Source organism: Molothrus aeneus, chromosome 12, assembly GCF_037042795.1.
Source record: "Molothrus aeneus isolate 106 chromosome 12, BPBGC_Maene_1.0, whole genome shotgun sequence".
NCBI classification, from domain to species: domain Eukaryota; kingdom Metazoa; phylum Chordata; class Aves; order Passeriformes; family Icteridae; genus Molothrus; species Molothrus aeneus.
Window position 1 is genome coordinate 12,996,297 of NC_089657.1, and position 17,245 is coordinate 13,013,541.

At 36.4% G+C, this 17,245-nt stretch overlaps 1 protein-coding gene across 4 annotated transcripts in view; it reads left to right on the top strand.

Moving 5' to 3' along the window:
* The window catches only part of ERC2 (ELKS/RAB6-interacting/CAST family member 2), a 406,794-nt gene that overhangs the window by 254,945 nt on the left and 134,604 nt on the right, over positions 1–17,245 (top strand). For all 4 annotated transcript variants that reach the window (XR_010784376.1, XR_010784377.1, XR_010784378.1 and 1 more), the window contains one exon: positions 16,447–16,594. Coding sequence is in view for 1 of the 4 variants with exons in the window: in XM_066558029.1 (XP_066414126.1) it covers positions 16,447–16,594 (148 nt within the window). In the remaining 3 variants the exon portion in view is untranslated. The remainder of the gene's footprint in view (positions 1–16,446; positions 16,595–17,245) is intronic.

A 17,245-nucleotide genomic window follows, 5' to 3' on the forward strand; every position in this document is an offset into this window, starting at 1 on the left:
CTCTGAATACCATTTATCTGTATGTAAGCGAACATTCAATGTACATTTAATTTAAAAAATTGCTGTTTCCTACGAGAGGGAGATATTTTTCACATTGTTAAAACATTTTTAGAGGTCACTAGGTGGTCATGTCACCAGCAGGGAGTTTTTGTTTGGCAGGCTGCATTAGCAGTTAGTAACAAATGCCTCCCATGATTCTGCGTTCAAAAGGAGTTGCTTTGCAAGTAACAAATACTTACAACCTGAGAACTGAAGTATAAAAAGTAGTGACAGGGGAAAATGTTTGGAAATGTAAAACAGCATCTTTAGTGGCCAAATTGGAGTGTTTAGGGAGTTGAAGATTACATATCTACTTTATACTTGAGCTTGGAGTTTACAGAAGCAATAATATTTTCACTACTGCAGTTGTAAGTCTCATCATTTCTAAGGAACTGTAAATTTGCAGCTTACACAAGTCCTTGGTTTGGGCTGTAATTAACTCTTTCAATATAATTGTCATCAGAGCCTACACACTCATTTTAAATTTATGTGGATTTGCATATTTTATAATGCCTATAAATATTATTACTTAATCTTCCTCAGATTCAAAATTTTTAGAAAATTAAAAAGAAATCAAACTGAGTAACACCAAGTTTATACAGAAAGTTTGGCCTAATCTACACTGGGAGAGAACAGCAGCCATGTTTCAGAAATTCTTTGTAATCTCTGTTGTTTTTCTGGATTGAGATATGGTGTGTAAACATTTGCTAGTGGGACTACAGTGGAAATGGTATTTGGAAAGTAAAACTACTGAGAGGTTCACTGAAAACACCTGTTTGTTCTATGTGTAATACATTTAATTTTTAAACAAATATCATTAGTAGCTGGGACAGCTAAGGATTTCTTCCTTTAAATATAGGGTTCACTTTTTCCTGATGAATATAATAGAGATGTTCTGGTTATTCAAGTGTATCATTTAGGCCCATGTCATCCCACCATGCAAAAGAAATCAGGGAAAGACTCTGAAATAACATAATGCCCATGGTGATGCTAATCTGAAGCAGCTGCTTGACTTAGGGCTGCTTTGATTCACAGTTAAGCTCTGACCCTGGCACCTCTGCTGTTGTATTGCCAAAATCTCCACTGTCCCTAGGCTTTATGCACTCGGATGTCCTCCATAGGCTGGCTGTGTTTTTCATTTAAACTGACCTTGTCCAGAGTGAGAACCTCTTGGTAGGAGAGGATCTGTTGGTGGACACACTGCTAATTCCCAGTTTCACATGAGGGGCACCTTCTATGGAGAGTCTGCAAGGGAAGGACAAAGCCAGAACTGGGATGAATTGGACACATGTGGGCATTTCCTTGGCACCTGGCAATTCATGTTTTCTTAAAACAGAGCTTTGGACTCCTCCAAGAGCATCTCTTGTTGATGGACAGTGCTGAAAGTCTGTGAATGGAGATTCTCTGAAGGATGGCAGGAGGAGATCTGCAAGTAATCCCATAAATTCACCTTTACATTTAAATTCCACAGGAAGGAAACTCTAGAATATATGAGATAGGAGAGAGTTGCTGTGCCCTCTGATCCTGTGACCTTGTTAAAACCAGGCCTCCAGTCTGGATGAGCTGAAGAATAATGTGCCCCAGCTGTGCAGGCTGCATGGAGCATGGGGAACCAGGAATCTTTGACAAAAAAAGGTGCTTGGAAAGGCACTTTAGGCCAATTGATACCACATGGTGACCTTATGAGGACTAGAGTCCTTGGGGTCCCTTTTCAGAGTTAGACTTGGACCAAATCTAGCAGCTGGATGTTTTTACTCTGGAGGGTTGCTGTGGTTTAGTAAGCTATACTATTGCTTGTCTGTATTGAATAGGAAAAAACCCCATGCCTGGAATTCTCAATATCTCTATTTTATTATACTCAGAAGACACGTTCTGCTAATTTTTTCTGGGGATTCCTGGCAGGAGCAACATGAAACTTAATCCTTACTTCAAGTTCTGCAGTACTAGAGTAGCTTGTGCATTACTGAACATTAGGGTTCATGAAGGTGCAGGAGAGCATTTTCACAGGTCCATGGGCCACTGATAGATCAAGCAAGGAGCAAAGGACTTGTGTTTCTCATGTATGAGTGGGTTTGAGTGTTACCTGTTGCTCTAAAACCTGCCAGCAAGCTCTCCTGTTCCGTTTCAGTGTGGACGTTCTGCTCAGGTGAGCTGGTCTGGCTCCTGAGAGAGATGATTTTGTTCATTATTGGGATACAATCACACATACCTGGAGGCAGTGACTTTGTGCTGGACACTGACACAGCCTATGACGAATGAGATTTGCTTAAAATATTTTCTTGATTAGGATTTTCTGAACTGTGGTCTTACCTGATTGGAATAAACAACAATAAACTCAGTCCAAGAGTTTTATAGCCCTTTGTAGATTTCTCACCATTCAGTTTCTGTGCAAAAAGGATCTGTGGGATATATTGAATATTTTTCAATAACTTAATTTTTCTTTAATCAATTAGGCTGAAGTTACAGGTTTTTTTAAAGAATATGTAGGCACATATTTTGCTATGTACATTATGAAACGATTTCAGATTGGTGGGTTTGTAATTGTATATTAAAGAACAGTAGATCACCTTGAAGGTGACAATTGAATATTGATCTGTGAGTCATTAAATGTTGGGAAATGCTCTTTTTTGTTTTGGTAGCTTCTCTCCTCTCCTGCAGCAGCTGGGGTTTCAGTGCTGGAATATGTTAATTTAAGGTGATTTGTATTAGATCGATCTTAAGAAAATGAATGCCACATTTTTTTAACTTTTATCAAGATCTTTAGCAAATTGCCAGTGAGGGGCATAGTCATTGTCAGTAATCATTTTTTTGTGGACTTGGAAATAGTTCCTGAGTCTGTTCTGTTACTTGAAAAGCTAAGGCCTCTCTCCACAATCAAAACATATGCTTGTGTTCTTGGAGGAATTTAAGGTATTTCTGGAAAGGATTTGGGGAGACAGTTGTGGTTCTGTCCATCTCTCAGTTCAAGACTTGATCATTTTTAAATACACTCTTAAACTCTGGGTATTGTTTTCAGCAGATTTTGATCGTGCTCTGATATATTCATTTTACTGCATTACGACTGCTGGTTTAGTTACCAGATAATGACACAAACTTAATGATGAGGCTCTACAGAGAGTAAACTGCTCTGATAAGTTCTGCCAGGTAGGTTTTAGTTTTATGCAGTTTGTCCACCAATTGTCTGTATATCAGCTGGCTGGAGCTGGGGCTGTTGGGGTGCATGGGGCAGAGATTCCAAGCCAGCCACGTTCCTGGCCAAGGGACAGTGCTGGCACAGCTGCAGGGAGCAGAGGAGCTGTTGGGACCGAGATGAAGTGGAAGAGGCAGCAGGACCTGCTAAGACAGAAGAGAGGTGGGTGCAGCAGGGGCTGTGAACAGGCAGGGCATCGTTGGATCACTCAGTGGGACATTGCTCCTTAAGAGATTTTCAGATGCAAAGGGTTGGCAACTAGTGACATTGCTTACAGGCAAATAGAAAGAACTAAAAAATTATTCTCTATTTAGTACTCCAGATCCATCAAAAATTTCACTGGCTAACACCAGCATTTGATTATAACCAGTAAGAGTTATTCTACCTGTTGAAAAAATAGCTATTGAGGAAATACCTATTAGCAGTTCCTCCTTTTATTATATTCTGCATGTCTCTTATTCACTGTAGTGATTACAGAGAAATAAAAATAATTTTCTGTATTATATGAGTGTCTGAAACAGTGTTTTCTTAGAACACATATTTGGAGGTATTGTCAAGACACGTGAAGCTGTGTTCCCATACACTTTGCTGATTTGCTTTTCACTTAGGTAGTCAGCACTGATGTGATGAGTTCCTTGCTCAGCTCTCTTGCTTCAAGCTACTCTGCTTCCTGTGAATGTGAACTGAATATGTCAGCCTTTATAAACATCATATGGACTCTGTTCCTCCCAAACAATTGTAGCTGTTAGTAATTGTTCATTACAGAGTAACTTCCACTAATGTTCAGAAGCAGGGAAGTAATTTGGGGAGAAACATACTTTGTTCCTTTGTACTCTGTATATTACCAATCTCTGCCTTAAGGATAAGCTGAAGTCAACTGTAGAACCATGGGCAGTGTTCAAAAGGTAGCTTTAAAATGAATAGAAGAAACAAACCAACTAGGTTTTTGCCAAGTTTTTAATACTTGAATATAGTTTAAATGTTTTAAATATTTTTATTTTACATAGTGTTTCCTAGATTTAAAAATACCTCAGTTCTTTGTTAACTAGAACTTTGTTTTCTGTTGTTAAATCACAGGGTTTTGTAATGAATACAATAATAACCTGAATGCTTTCCTCTTTTTTTTTTTTTTTGGAATCCTGATGTAAATTTTTGGTTTTTTGGTTAATTTTCCAGTCCAGAAAGGATAATGCTGCATTCTCTCTTTCATTGTCTTTTTGGCAAGTTTTTATGTTACTTTCTTATTTGGGGAAGAATTGTTGGAGCCAGCTAGCATGGTTCTCATATGCTTTAAAGTAATGTCTAGAATATTTCACATCATTTTATATTCTGAGAGTATGCATTTTCTGTTGTAGTGGAGTGCACATTCAGCAGCAGAGGTACCTGCAGAATTGAGTTGTAGTGACTAAGGAGAATCCCTCTGGTGCAGCAGGAAAAAAATCCTACACCTACCATTGTACCTAGGCTTTGATTTGGTTACTTCTGGCTGCTTTGAGCAGCTGAGGTGCCATTATTTCCTCCCACCTGTACTGAATCTGGGCTCATTGCAGAAATTAACAGCTGCTGTTTTATTTCTCATGGCAATGGCACTTCTATTAGCATTCCTCCTTCTAGTGACAGCTCATCTGAAAATGGATCACATTATTTGTGTGAGTCACAAGGCCACCCGGATAGCAATTTCAGCCTGCATTTTCCATAGCAACTGCTTCTTAGGCTGATTCTGCCACAATTCTTTCCAGATGTGCTGTTGATTCAGGTAATGTTCAAAATCCTGCTCAGAAATATATATTTTTTTTGGTCATGGATTCTAGAGCTTATCCATGGTTGCAGTAAGTGCGAATTTGTACATAGTTAAAAAAAAAAAATAATCATGGGCATACAGAGCTTCCAGAACATGTCCTCTATTTGATTCTAAAGAGGGTTTTTTGGGTTTCTTTTTTTTTTAATTGCTGAATTTGGTTTTCTTTTCAAAAGCACTATTGATTTTTGTTAGATGGACAGTCCATGTCTTACGTTTTGGAAGGAATTCCTAGATTTTTGTACCATAGCCACTGTAGAAATTCGGCATTTTTTATTAATTCAAATGTTCTTGCAAACATACCTCTTGTAGGACTATCCCTGGGGAACCTGATTTTGCTATCTGACCTGTGTTTGGTAGCTGCTTCTGGAACAGTCTCAATACCCTCCCAGGAAGATTCGCCTTGGTTATTTTAACATATAAAGAGAATACCCCAAGTAGACCAGCCAGTTTCTGACACATACCTGGCTGATAGCTTGAGAAGGAAGTGTTCTAACAATGGAGAGAGATGATAGATAAAATGTTGACAAGAAAAAACCACCAGTTTGATTGACCAACCAACAAACATTGAGCCATATAGTTTTTTAATTCTAGTTCACTGATTTTAATAATTTCAAAGGTATAATCTAGGACTGATTTTCAGTAACTAGTGTAGTTTATGGATTAAGTGATTTTATTATCCATTTTTGTAGTAGAATTTGAACCAACTTGATCTTAGCACAAAAGCAAAGCCTTTTTTCCTGGAATAAAGGTCCTTCAGGTTAAGAAGTTTTGCTAAAGACTGTCAGAAATGTTACTGAAATCAACAGGGACTTCATGTGTTAGTTTAGTAAGAAGTTTTTTATGAAGAATAAACATCCTACAATTCTTTATGGAACTTAAGATATCTCAGTTCTGTTATTTCTACTGTGCTGACTCCTTAATGCCATTCCCACATCCATCCTGTGGCTCTAAACCTGATCAGACATGGTTTATACCTCTTTAGTCTGCTTTGAGAAAGCCAGCACAGAGTGTCTTCACTGTGAGCCAGGGTGGGTTGTTTTAGGGCTCCAAGACTCTACATATGCATTTTCTAAAATATCTCCTTAGTCAGAAACAGATTTTCAAACAGTTAACCCACCAAAGAAGATCAATGAGGAAACTTCTTTATGCAAAGTTGAATCATGTGAGGTCTTCATGCTTCTGGCAATGCTTGTGAACAGCTCCATTAGCAGGGAAGTCATATAATTAAATAACATCATGTGGTATCCTATCTCTTTCATTCTCAATCTTTTAAGATACTAATTAGAGAAATATTTGTCTGCTGTTGCCTAATTTCCTCTCTCCTTATAAATAAAATATCTTGTTCCTAATCTAGGCTTTCATTGTCTTTACTAATACTTTTCTATTTTATAGTTATTCATTTCATATGCTGTATTTTGGGTGTGCAGTGTTTTATTAAAAATTAAATTTGGGGTTTTTTTCCACTGAGATAAAGTAATGGGGCAGGGTTTGAATAAATATTCTCTGATACAACCTTTTTAGGCAGTTAGGTCTTTAGACATTGTGCACCTAAAGAAATTGTGGCCTACTAGTTAGAGAAGAAATAAAAATAACTTATCTTCTTTATCCAGTTGTTTACTTTTTTTAATATTAGCTCCAATAATTATTGGTGTTAATACCTGTTTTCTGTGGCTTGTTCCAGTAGTTTTAGATATAATGTAATTGTCAGAAATGATATGTTAAAGTTTCTTCTGTGCCCAGCAATACCTTATCAACCAGGCAAGTTTAACAGAAACATAATTTTACAAAATAAAAATGTTGAGTTGTAATAATTGGTAGAATTTTCTGTATCAATCAAATTAAGCTATGTAACTTTTAACACACATACTTGTAGAAATAAGTGATGGAGGTCATCATGTTAATAAAGGTTATGATGTTTCCGACTTTACAGATCTAAATTTAAATAGTTAAAATAGGAAAATATCAGCCTTCTTGGGGGGTGTGTGTCAGGTGTGTTTGTTCAAGCATCTGAGGGGTTTCTTGGTTTCAGGTTCACATACAGAGTGCACTGTGACATATATTTGTGTGTGAGTGGTGGGATTTACATGGCGCTGGTTTACATTGGTCTGATGCCCTGTTTAGTGAGTGAGCATTTCAGCTGTGCCCTGAGATCAGTTATCAAATATGAATCAGGCACTGCCAAAAGAGTGCATTCTGTTAGTTCTCTAGGTCCCCAGGCAGTTTTATTTATCAAAATTGCCTTCTAATGCACTGTAAAACTCAAGGCATTAGTTCTAATATATTCATACTGATTTCTATATTTTGTTCCAAAATGGAGCCAGTTTGTGACATATTTTCAAGTTCAATGTGATCTACATTGGATTTTGTGAGTTTTATGTTTGTTGTTCATAGGGCAGTTCTTTGTAGAATTGTGAAAATTAGAAAGAAGACCTTAAGAAGGAAGACTTCTTTTAAAACCAAATTAATATTTTTGTTTAATTTCCAGTGGAAAGGAAGGAAATGGAGTTTTGTGTATTTTGCATTTGTATGGATAACTTTCTTGATCAACATTTATTAAAAGCTGAAAAAAGCCCCACTGATTCTTTAATATAGCCATCTACTTTGTAACAAATGGTTATTTGGAATGTGTTTTCAACTCAATATTAAGGACAGATTACAATTAAAAAACAAAGGTTGTTTTTTTTTAATATCACATTTCTGCATCACAGTTTTATATGTCTTTGACTCAAATATTTTGAATTCTCTGCAAATTCATTAAAACCATAATAGCTGTTAATAGTAACATTTTTCCCTGCTTAAACCTTTATTTGGCAGTTCAAAAACATTACCAAGAACTATATTCTAAAGATCAAACCATTCCTCCTCCAAAGCACTTTTATCTTTGTCTTCTATAAACAAAAAAAGCAGTGTTGAAGGATGAGGGGGCTGACAATGACAGATTACCTGTAGCTTTGTTTTCCTGTTTAACTTAGGTGGACCCTGTGCAGTGCCATGTTGTGCTGTAACACAATCCCATGTGCTCAGACCCCATTGCTCTTCCCTGCAATCCCCATTTTTGCATTTCTTTGGGCTGTGGCACAGAGCAGGCAGAGGGATTTCATCCAAGTGTTGGTGTCATTCCTGCGGAGAATCAAACAAAGCCAAATGAGCAGCAGGAGTCAGTTCCAGTAAAAAGCTGCAGAACGCAGGAATAATTGTCATCTCATTTCTTCTGCTATGCTTTACAGGACTGTGAATTATTTTTTTCCTCTGTATTTCTCACACAATCTGAAGGTTGTTACATCTGCTTCTGTGTGAGCTACCTGTTTGAATGAATTGATAATGCAGTAGTTAAGGAAGCATGGTCTGTGAAACTCTGATGTAATTGCTTTCACAATGTCTTTTCTAGGCCATCTGTTTAACTTATCTGTTCTTTACTTATCTGTTTTACTTATCATTTCTAAAATGTAAGTTATGGAGGCATCAGGAGTACAGTGTTATAGGGCTTGAAAAAGTTCCAAGAATTTAAAGGGCAGTTGAGTGCCCAACTTCTTTTTTGAAAACTAGTCCCAAAAGATGGGCATGAAGTTCCTTCTTTGCCTTTTAAAATCTGGATTAGTTTTGTTTTCTTAACAAAGGACCTATATGCACATTTCAAGTTGCCGTTAAGGAGGAGAAAAGTGATAATAATTTGAAATTGCCAATTTAAAGGCAATGTGGGAGATGTAAGTAGAGGTATGATTATGGGAGTAATGAACTGTGGCTCTGGGGATGTAGAATGGAGGAGAAGGACAGATGGATAAGGAAGCTGCTTTGTCAACAAACTCCTTGAGGTTATTCAGAATGAGGTAATCTTTTTGCTTTTTTCCTTTTACTCTGAAATTTCATATTAGGAACAGATGAATCTTCCCTTTTCTTCCTGATTTTAGTCTAATCTACATCTAATATAAGATGAATACAGGCGTCATATGGAGGCTATTTGTTGTCCATCTCACATAGTGTAAGCACTGATACTTATTGCTCACACCTGCTTCCAGCAGAAGACTTGATCAGATGGAAAATTCAAGATTTGATACTTGGATCATGTGAGGAAGTGTTTGGTGGGTTGGAGTGTGGAATGGGTATGTAAGAGCAGGTCCCCCATTTTCTGTCCCACATTTAATGGAGTAGCCCTTTCTTGGTGTGTTTGGGCTGTGGAGCATCAATAGTTGTCTGTGTTTGCTGTTAAGGGAGCCAGGACAACCCAAAATGCAATTTCATGCTGTCTTTGTCTTCTGAAAGTATTTCAAAGGGGTTTGTTCTTTGAATACAGTGCAAGATAATTGTTCATTTAAAAGGAGTAATCCATAAATGTGCTTTTGTCAAGCAACTGGAGAGATAAATTTTCTGTCAGAAAAAGCTTTAAAATACCAATAATATTGTGAAGTTTATTTTCTAAGATGCATGCACATCCATAATGGATTAACAGCATGTTTTAACAAACCATTTATTTGCTTTGGGAGTGACAGAGAGAAGCTGTTTCAAACAGGATCTCTCATCACCGTCTATCTCTAGTCACCTCCTACTGAACTTAAGGTTGAATACCGGGGGTCACAAGGGAAAGAAAACAATAATTAAAGTGAAAAAGTTGATTGAACTGGGTTTTTTTTTTGTCCTTCAGCATGATTAGCATGTAAGAAGCTGGCTGAGTATTGTACTGTATATCATTAGTTCAAACATTTCTGACTTGATTTAGCTTTAATAGTGAGTTTTTAAATTGCATTTCTGTATTTTGTGGAGAACAGCTTAAGTAGTAAAGGCAGTAAAAGTTCTCATTAGAAGGTCTCATTTCTATAAATCTTAATCTTGGAATTCTGCTAGATTACAGTTGGACTGTTTCTAAGAACTCACCCCACCTCCCAAAAAGTTGTCATGGGTTCTTTTATTAAAGCTCAAAAAATTATTCTTAGACTAACAGAGGTGGGGAGTAAGGCAGGAGTGTTTACAGAACTCACTTCTAAATTGACTGTGATAAGTGGCAATGCAATGTATTATGATTAGAGGTTTCTGGGAGACTCTTTAAGAAGGTTAACTGCAAGGCAGCTCTCAAAAGAAAGCATTTATCTTAGTGGTCATCCTTCAGTGTTTTATACTACTGAGATTTTTTTGTGGGTGGTTAGAACCATTTTTTTGTGTTTTATTAGCTGTATCTTGAATACCTCCTACTAGCTGAATGACAGTTTAGGGTTATTAAATCTGTTCTTAGTACATTTTTTTATCCTTAGTTAATCTTGACTAAATATATGCTAGTGAGCAACCCTTTTTTCTCCGTTGTTGCCCATATTTGTTAAAAAAATTAGTCCATTTGACATTTGTTTAGACTGAAGTTTGATAAAATACTGTATACAATATACTTTTTCAGTTTGGCATTCAACAGAGACTTTCATGGATTTATTTCTTCTTGCATTATCTTATCTTCCCTTCTACTATACTAAGACTTCCTTTTCATATTAAGTAATTTTTTCACTCCAGGACAGATGCTTCACAAATGCAAACTCTGTATGTGTATTGCTAGAGATCCCTAAGATTGCATTTTTCAGGTGTTACATAACATTTATAATTGAGTTACTTTGCTATCACCTGCTTTCTCTAATCCTAAGTAAGGTATTTTTTTAAATTCAGATTTTTCTTTGACACTACTTCCAGTGACTTTACTAAAAGATTTATATTATTTTATACTTTCTGTTTGTTTGAAATCTATCTCTATTATCAGACTAATAATTGATCATTCCTCCAAGGAAAGGACTCTTTGTATTTGACTGTCACTGAGGAATGACCATTATTGTTACACCTTGGCTAGATATTGGGAGGAAAAAATTTGCTGCTTTCTTCTGCAATTTATGGACATTTCTTCTTGTTCTGTGTGCCATGAATATAGAAAAAAGTATTTCTATTTCAATTTGACATAGCATTTTAGGTTCTCATTACTATGTTGTCACTCAAAGGCTATTTATTGTAGTTTTTCCTGGTGTTTTCTCATCAGTCATTTCTCTGCCTTTTCCCACATTTTTCAGAGTACTGGATTCAGTATTTCAGCAAAGACCTTTTCTGTAGATGAAAAGACTCACTTCTGCCTTACAATCTATTTTTGTTTTTACTTCTTAATATACTTGCCTTATTCACAACAGATCACCAATACGGAGTTTCTCCTTACTCTTCTAGACAGCATCTTTGGTTTGTAAAGACCAATTTTATTCCTGTCTTCATGGCACATGAAAATCCCCCCATTCTGAAGCCTCATTGAAATGTGACAAATAGATTTCCTAGTCCATTACTCATTAGTTAATGGAAACATTATACAAACTGGAATTTCGGATAGAACACAACTTGTGTAAATTCCTGACCATCAGAGTGATAGTGTTTCTTTCTTCTGTTCTTTTGTATTGTATATGAAGTGACATTAGGTATAATCAGATTTTTGTGCAAATTTCCTTGGTACCTCTTAGTGGAAGCTCTTGGACTGTCAGCCCAGAGCCCCTAGCTGTGAGTGTGCTTATTTAGACTGTTGTATTCACTGACTCTGGGTAAAGGAGACTTGGCCTGAGGTTGCTGTGGGTTGTTGCAGTCTGCCTTTGCCAGGGAGGAGAATTTCATTTCATTAGTTTTGCTTTTCCAGGGAAAAGTTTTCCATCCTCTTCTTGCAATATTATAGTGGAAGATAGAAGTTGGGAATCCTAGGAGTTACTTTATGCAGGTGAAAGAAAATTGCACAGAATAGTTACCAATGTGGAGCATTTGCTGTTAGGTTTAATATATCTTTTTTAATTTGAGGGTTTACTTTTACTGTGAAAAGTTAGACTCTTTGTTTTGTGGATTTTTTGGTGTTAAAAATACTAGCCTGTTATTTGTATAACAGATTAGTTTGCCAAAAAGAGAGAGGAAAAACTACTAATAACAAAAGGGATTACTCTTTATAAATATTACTGTTAAAGAATGTCATTTAATCCACTGCTCTTATAAATTATTTTAAAATGTATTTTACTGCTATAATTTATTAAACAATAAGGAGACATTTTGGCTGCAAATAGTGATAACATCTTTGTAGAACTGTGTTTGGATAGTCATTTTTTTCCTGACACAGTAGATAATTAGGAATTATAAATTATGCTTACACTCTTAGGCATGTTAGCTGAGAGTGTATCAGAATGTATGTTGTTCTTGGTGCCAAATCACATCCTGATTTTCAAAAATTCTAGCACTGAAACTCATGATGAGTTTCATTTTCTAGCAGCAAAGTAGAAGTGCATGACTTACCTGAGATTTAGGTAAAGACCTTGCCACCAGTTTACATTTTTGAATGAAGTTACATTGTGTTTGGAGGTGAGAAAATCATTATTGTCAGCCACTTTGCTGGCATCTTAACCTTGTTCCTAGTGGCCAGATAATCTCATTTCAAGTGTTTGCTGCAAAAACAGTGAAGTTAATTTTTTAGAAAGGTCACTGAATAGCTAAAATAAATTGCTTCTGCCCATGAGGTTTTGTTCTTCCATTAGAAACTTGAAGTATGATGACAGCATAACAACTTTCAGAGATGTGGGTGAACTAGAGTGCAATATGTAATCAATAGGATATGATAACATAGACATCCTGATCTGTTCTGAGAGGCAGCTTCATAAGTCCTTGGATCTCTTCACTTCCAGGGCCTCAGAAGTGTGGGCAAGATCTTTTTCCACCTCTGTCTTCCAGGGACTTAGTGGGGGCTGGATCCTAGGCCATGCAGGAGTAAAGGAGGACATGGCTTTCCTCAGGTGCTCTGTCACAACCTGCATCTTTATTTTGTGCTCTGAAGAATAATAATAATGAAATATTTGGGCTTCTCTGTCTTCCCTCTGAACAGAAGTAGTTAATTAACAAGAATTAAAGCAACTGACCTTTCATTTGGTAGGATAGACCAGCTATGCCAACCTCTTGTTAACCCGGATGCCTGCTCAAATGCCACTTATATTTGAGGCTATTGCTGTTGAGATTATCCATGATAATAAACATGGATAATCTGCTGCCACATCCAGGAATGTGTCAGTGCAGACAGGTGTTGTGCCCACCCTTGGCAGGCCATGTGAGCCAGCCCCAGTCTGGGAGCCATCAGCACTTTGTGTGGCACTGTGCCCTAGATGAAACATCTTTTCTCTTCTGATAGCTGAGGCTTTGCAGCTTCTCAACAGAGGCTGGCAAATATTTGGTAATAATAATAATAATAATAATAATAATAATAATAATAATAATTTGGGTGGCTCCAAGAATGCTGGCAGTGTGAGTTTGCTTTTGCTGTGTTCATCATTCCATGTGGCTGGGGAAGCACGTCCCCAGAAATCCCCACCCTTGTGTCGCGCACTCGTCTCCTCCCAGCTCCACTTAAATTAACTACAAAGATTTAAAAAATATGTTGGCAATAATTTTAGGGGGGGAAGTTTAAACATATATGGGCTGTGGGTTTGATTCAAATCTTGGAGTGTCTCAGTGGACCACTTGTGGTGTCATTTGACAGCAGCTATTTCACATGACTATGAACCATCATTTCCTGGAAGTGCTTGATATGAGTCATTATTTCCTGGAATAAAGTGTTTGGTTACATATTTTCCCAAGCATTTTCCCAAGATAGGAAAATCCCCATCAGCTGAGAAAATACATGCTAGGGTCTGCAAAATTTTGTGGGTTTGGGGCTGCAGAATCCATAGTGCATATTTTTTAAAGCATGTTGACTGGCTCTCCTCTCCCATGAAAGCTTTCACCTCATCTGTTACTTTAAAGTGGAGTGGAGAATGTTGCACAGCTGAGCAGTTAAGGTCACAAGAATGTGTGATCATTTTGGCTGGCAGTACAGAAAATATGGATGTGGCTGAATCCTATTATCAGATGTTGAAATGATAGCAAATAATTCAGTAATTCTTACTCTTCTTCTTCCTCACTAGTCAGATTTCTGTTTTTACTGCCAATTTAGAGGCAGTGACATGATCTAAATTTCAAAGAAGTAAAATTTCAGTATAGCTTCATGTCCTTTTCAACCTTTAATTTAATCCTTTTATTCAATTTTTGGCTTTTTACAGTTGTAATATATGTGGAAAAAAAATATCATTAAAAACCTCATGGGTGACAAGTATTTACTGTGGAATTTGCTGTTAGAGGGCAGACATTATATTGGGGTTGGCTGGCATGGAGTTAACCTATACAACTTAACAATGAACCTAAATATATTCTGAAACCTTGGAAATTCTAAGATGTAGGTTTCTTTAACACACTCACAATGAAAATAGGTAGGTTTGTGATGGTAGCATTAATGTTTAATTGAGATGTTGTAACTGGAACATTGTTACACTTCTAACTAACTTTTCTTAGTAATTTTATGACAGCATGCTCTCAGAAAACTCGCTCTCAGAGGAGTGAACCTTATTTAATTTGGAGGAACATATTCTATGCCTCTATGCAATATGCTGTTCCTTTTCTTTGGCTTTAAAGTCACAGGATACCTTTATTTCTGCAGGGAACTTGTGTTGTCCTGCCTGACATCTGTGGGGAAGGTGAGGCCCTGGCACAGGGTGCTCAGAGCAGCTGTGGCTGCCCTTGGATCCTTGGCAGTGTCCAAGGCCAGGTTGAACTTTGGGGCTTGGGGCACCCTGGGCCAGTGGAAGGTGTCCCTGCCATGGCAGGGGTGGCACTGGGTGGGCTTTAAGGTCCTTCCCAAACCATTCCATGATTTTATAATAAAGTACTTGCTTTCTACAAGTTCAGAGGAAATGAATAGAGTAGCAAAGCACCTTTTCTTTCTATTTTGATGCATTAAAAATCTAATATTTTAATGAAAATGTTATGGAATAGGTACTTGAGCACAACACATAAACAAACTGAGAGTCTTTTATAAATTACTACACAGCAATTTTTATGCATTATTATGAGATTTATAGAAAAGCAATGTACCTATATTTCATTTCAAATTAGCATTATGGATATGCAGCGCTCGGATACATATTTTTTGTGTGATATTGATTATTTAAAATAATTAATAACTATAATTTAAATTAAGACTGTTGGAGTCTTACAGCATTCTCTTTTAAACATCATTTAACTGGGATTTGAATGAACAAGACAGAATAATAAATGAGACTATTAAAGTGTATGAATAAAATGCAACTGTTTATCTAAAATTGATCCGTGTCGCATAACTTTGCCTTAAATAAATGGGTTGTTTTTCTTTGACTCCATCAGAAATATTGTCCTATAAATATTTATATTAATGCATTAGGAACTTTGAAATAAAAGTGAAATAACTTTCTTGACATTTTTGCTGGCAAGCAAAGGACTGTGAGAATTCCAAACTTTTAGCTCACCTTGACTGTATGAAGTTCATGAGCCGTATTCTTACATTTATTAGCAGTTGGAGCCTAAGGTTAATTTATGATTCATTTATCCATGTTTATTTTTTAATGATTGATCTTATATAGTTCTGGGAAAAGGCACAGGCCATAACATATTCTTTTCTAAAAGCTATTAGGTATTATGTGCTCTTTTTTGGCTGATAAGTGATAGTCTGTCACTGAATACATTGCAGAAGGTGAATATATTTCTTTTATTTATGAAATTAAAGGACAGATTATGGCCGTGCCAGAGCATGAGCATTTTAGGGTATAAGACACTGCAAGATCTGTGCTTTCAACTGCATGTTGTAAAAAATTGCCTCTGTCTTATCTCCTCACAAATTATTTGTGATGTACCCCTGTGAGTGTCTGTGTTATCCCGTATTTGAGTGCTATAAGATTCTGTTTGCTCTCTAAAACTGAGAGGTCAAGATTACAAAGGAAATTATTTCTCATGAACAATCAGATCAAAACCCTAGAATTTTACTTTTAGAAATATATTTTTGTGTTGACACAGCAAATAATAATAAATCCATAGGAAAACATATAAGTAATATGAGGAAGGCATCCAGAGATTCCTGCACTGAGAACCCTAGAGTACCAAGTTAACAGGATAATAAAAAAATTGGTTTTATCTCTATCACTTTGCTTTCTTTTATTCAATCTCTATGATCTGCATAAGTCAAAAGAGATTTGTGTAAGGTATTCTAGAATTCATGAAAGTGAATTACAAAAAAAAAAAAAAAATCAAAGATTTTTAAAAGCAAGACATTTCACAGAACTATTGCCAGATATCATATTGTAGTAAAATAGACTGAGATAAATGGTCGATGAAGCAAATAATGGGAAGTCTTTAAAGAGAAATTTTTGGCTAATTAGTTTATTTCATTATTTGGTTAGATGTGACAGTGTTTGCTATTTAAAGTGTTCAGAAGGTAGATGATTGTTCTCCTAGTGATTGAAAGAAGCATCTCACATAGTGTGGTATAGCAGTTTATGTTCTGTTTTAAATGAGAATGTAACAATTTTAATTTTATTTATTTTATCAGACAGGAAGCTTTGCTTGCTGCAATTAGTGAAAAAGATGCAAATATTGCCTTGCTTGAGCTGTCTGCTTCAAAGAAAAAGAAGACTCAAGATGAAGTAATGGCTCTAAAACGAGAGAAGGACAGATTAGTACATCAGTTAAAACAGCAGGTGGGGAGACTTTACTTTTCATACTTTCATGGCCACAGAAAACTGGCACTATTTTCATTTGTACTGTTTTATGCTGATGTCCTTTTGGAAGTGTTCAAGCCAGGTCTGACCTGTGTCAGCAGTTGCACAAGGTAGGATGTGCTCCATTTAAGTGTTTATTGCTTCTCTGGAGTTAAGAATTAGCTGCACATTTACTTGGCTCACATTATATGCAGCCAATGCATTTTGTTTTCCCTCTTCATACAGTTTCCAACCTTCTTAATTCTGTGAAAGAGGACAGCAGATGCTCTTTGCCTAAAGGAAGATCTGTCCATTCTCTTGACTCATTTTAACCTACTCTTGTTCAGTTATTTGCTTATCTGTTGTAAAATAATTGTCTTTTCAGAAGGATTCGGGCTTTCTGAGAGGTTATCTAGAAATTGTGATTATCCATAAAATAATTCTCAAATGGGTAAACATCACTGTGTCTCCAATACTCTAAGTAATTTGAAGTTTAAATAAAAGCACTTAGTTAAAAAACCCTCTAGAAACAGATATTATCACATATGTTCTGGCCATGATGCAACTGTCACCAGGTCAGTCGGCTGCTCAGGATACTTTTCATCAAAATCTGTATGATAAATAAGCAGGTATGCTTCGTGCTTTTTATCA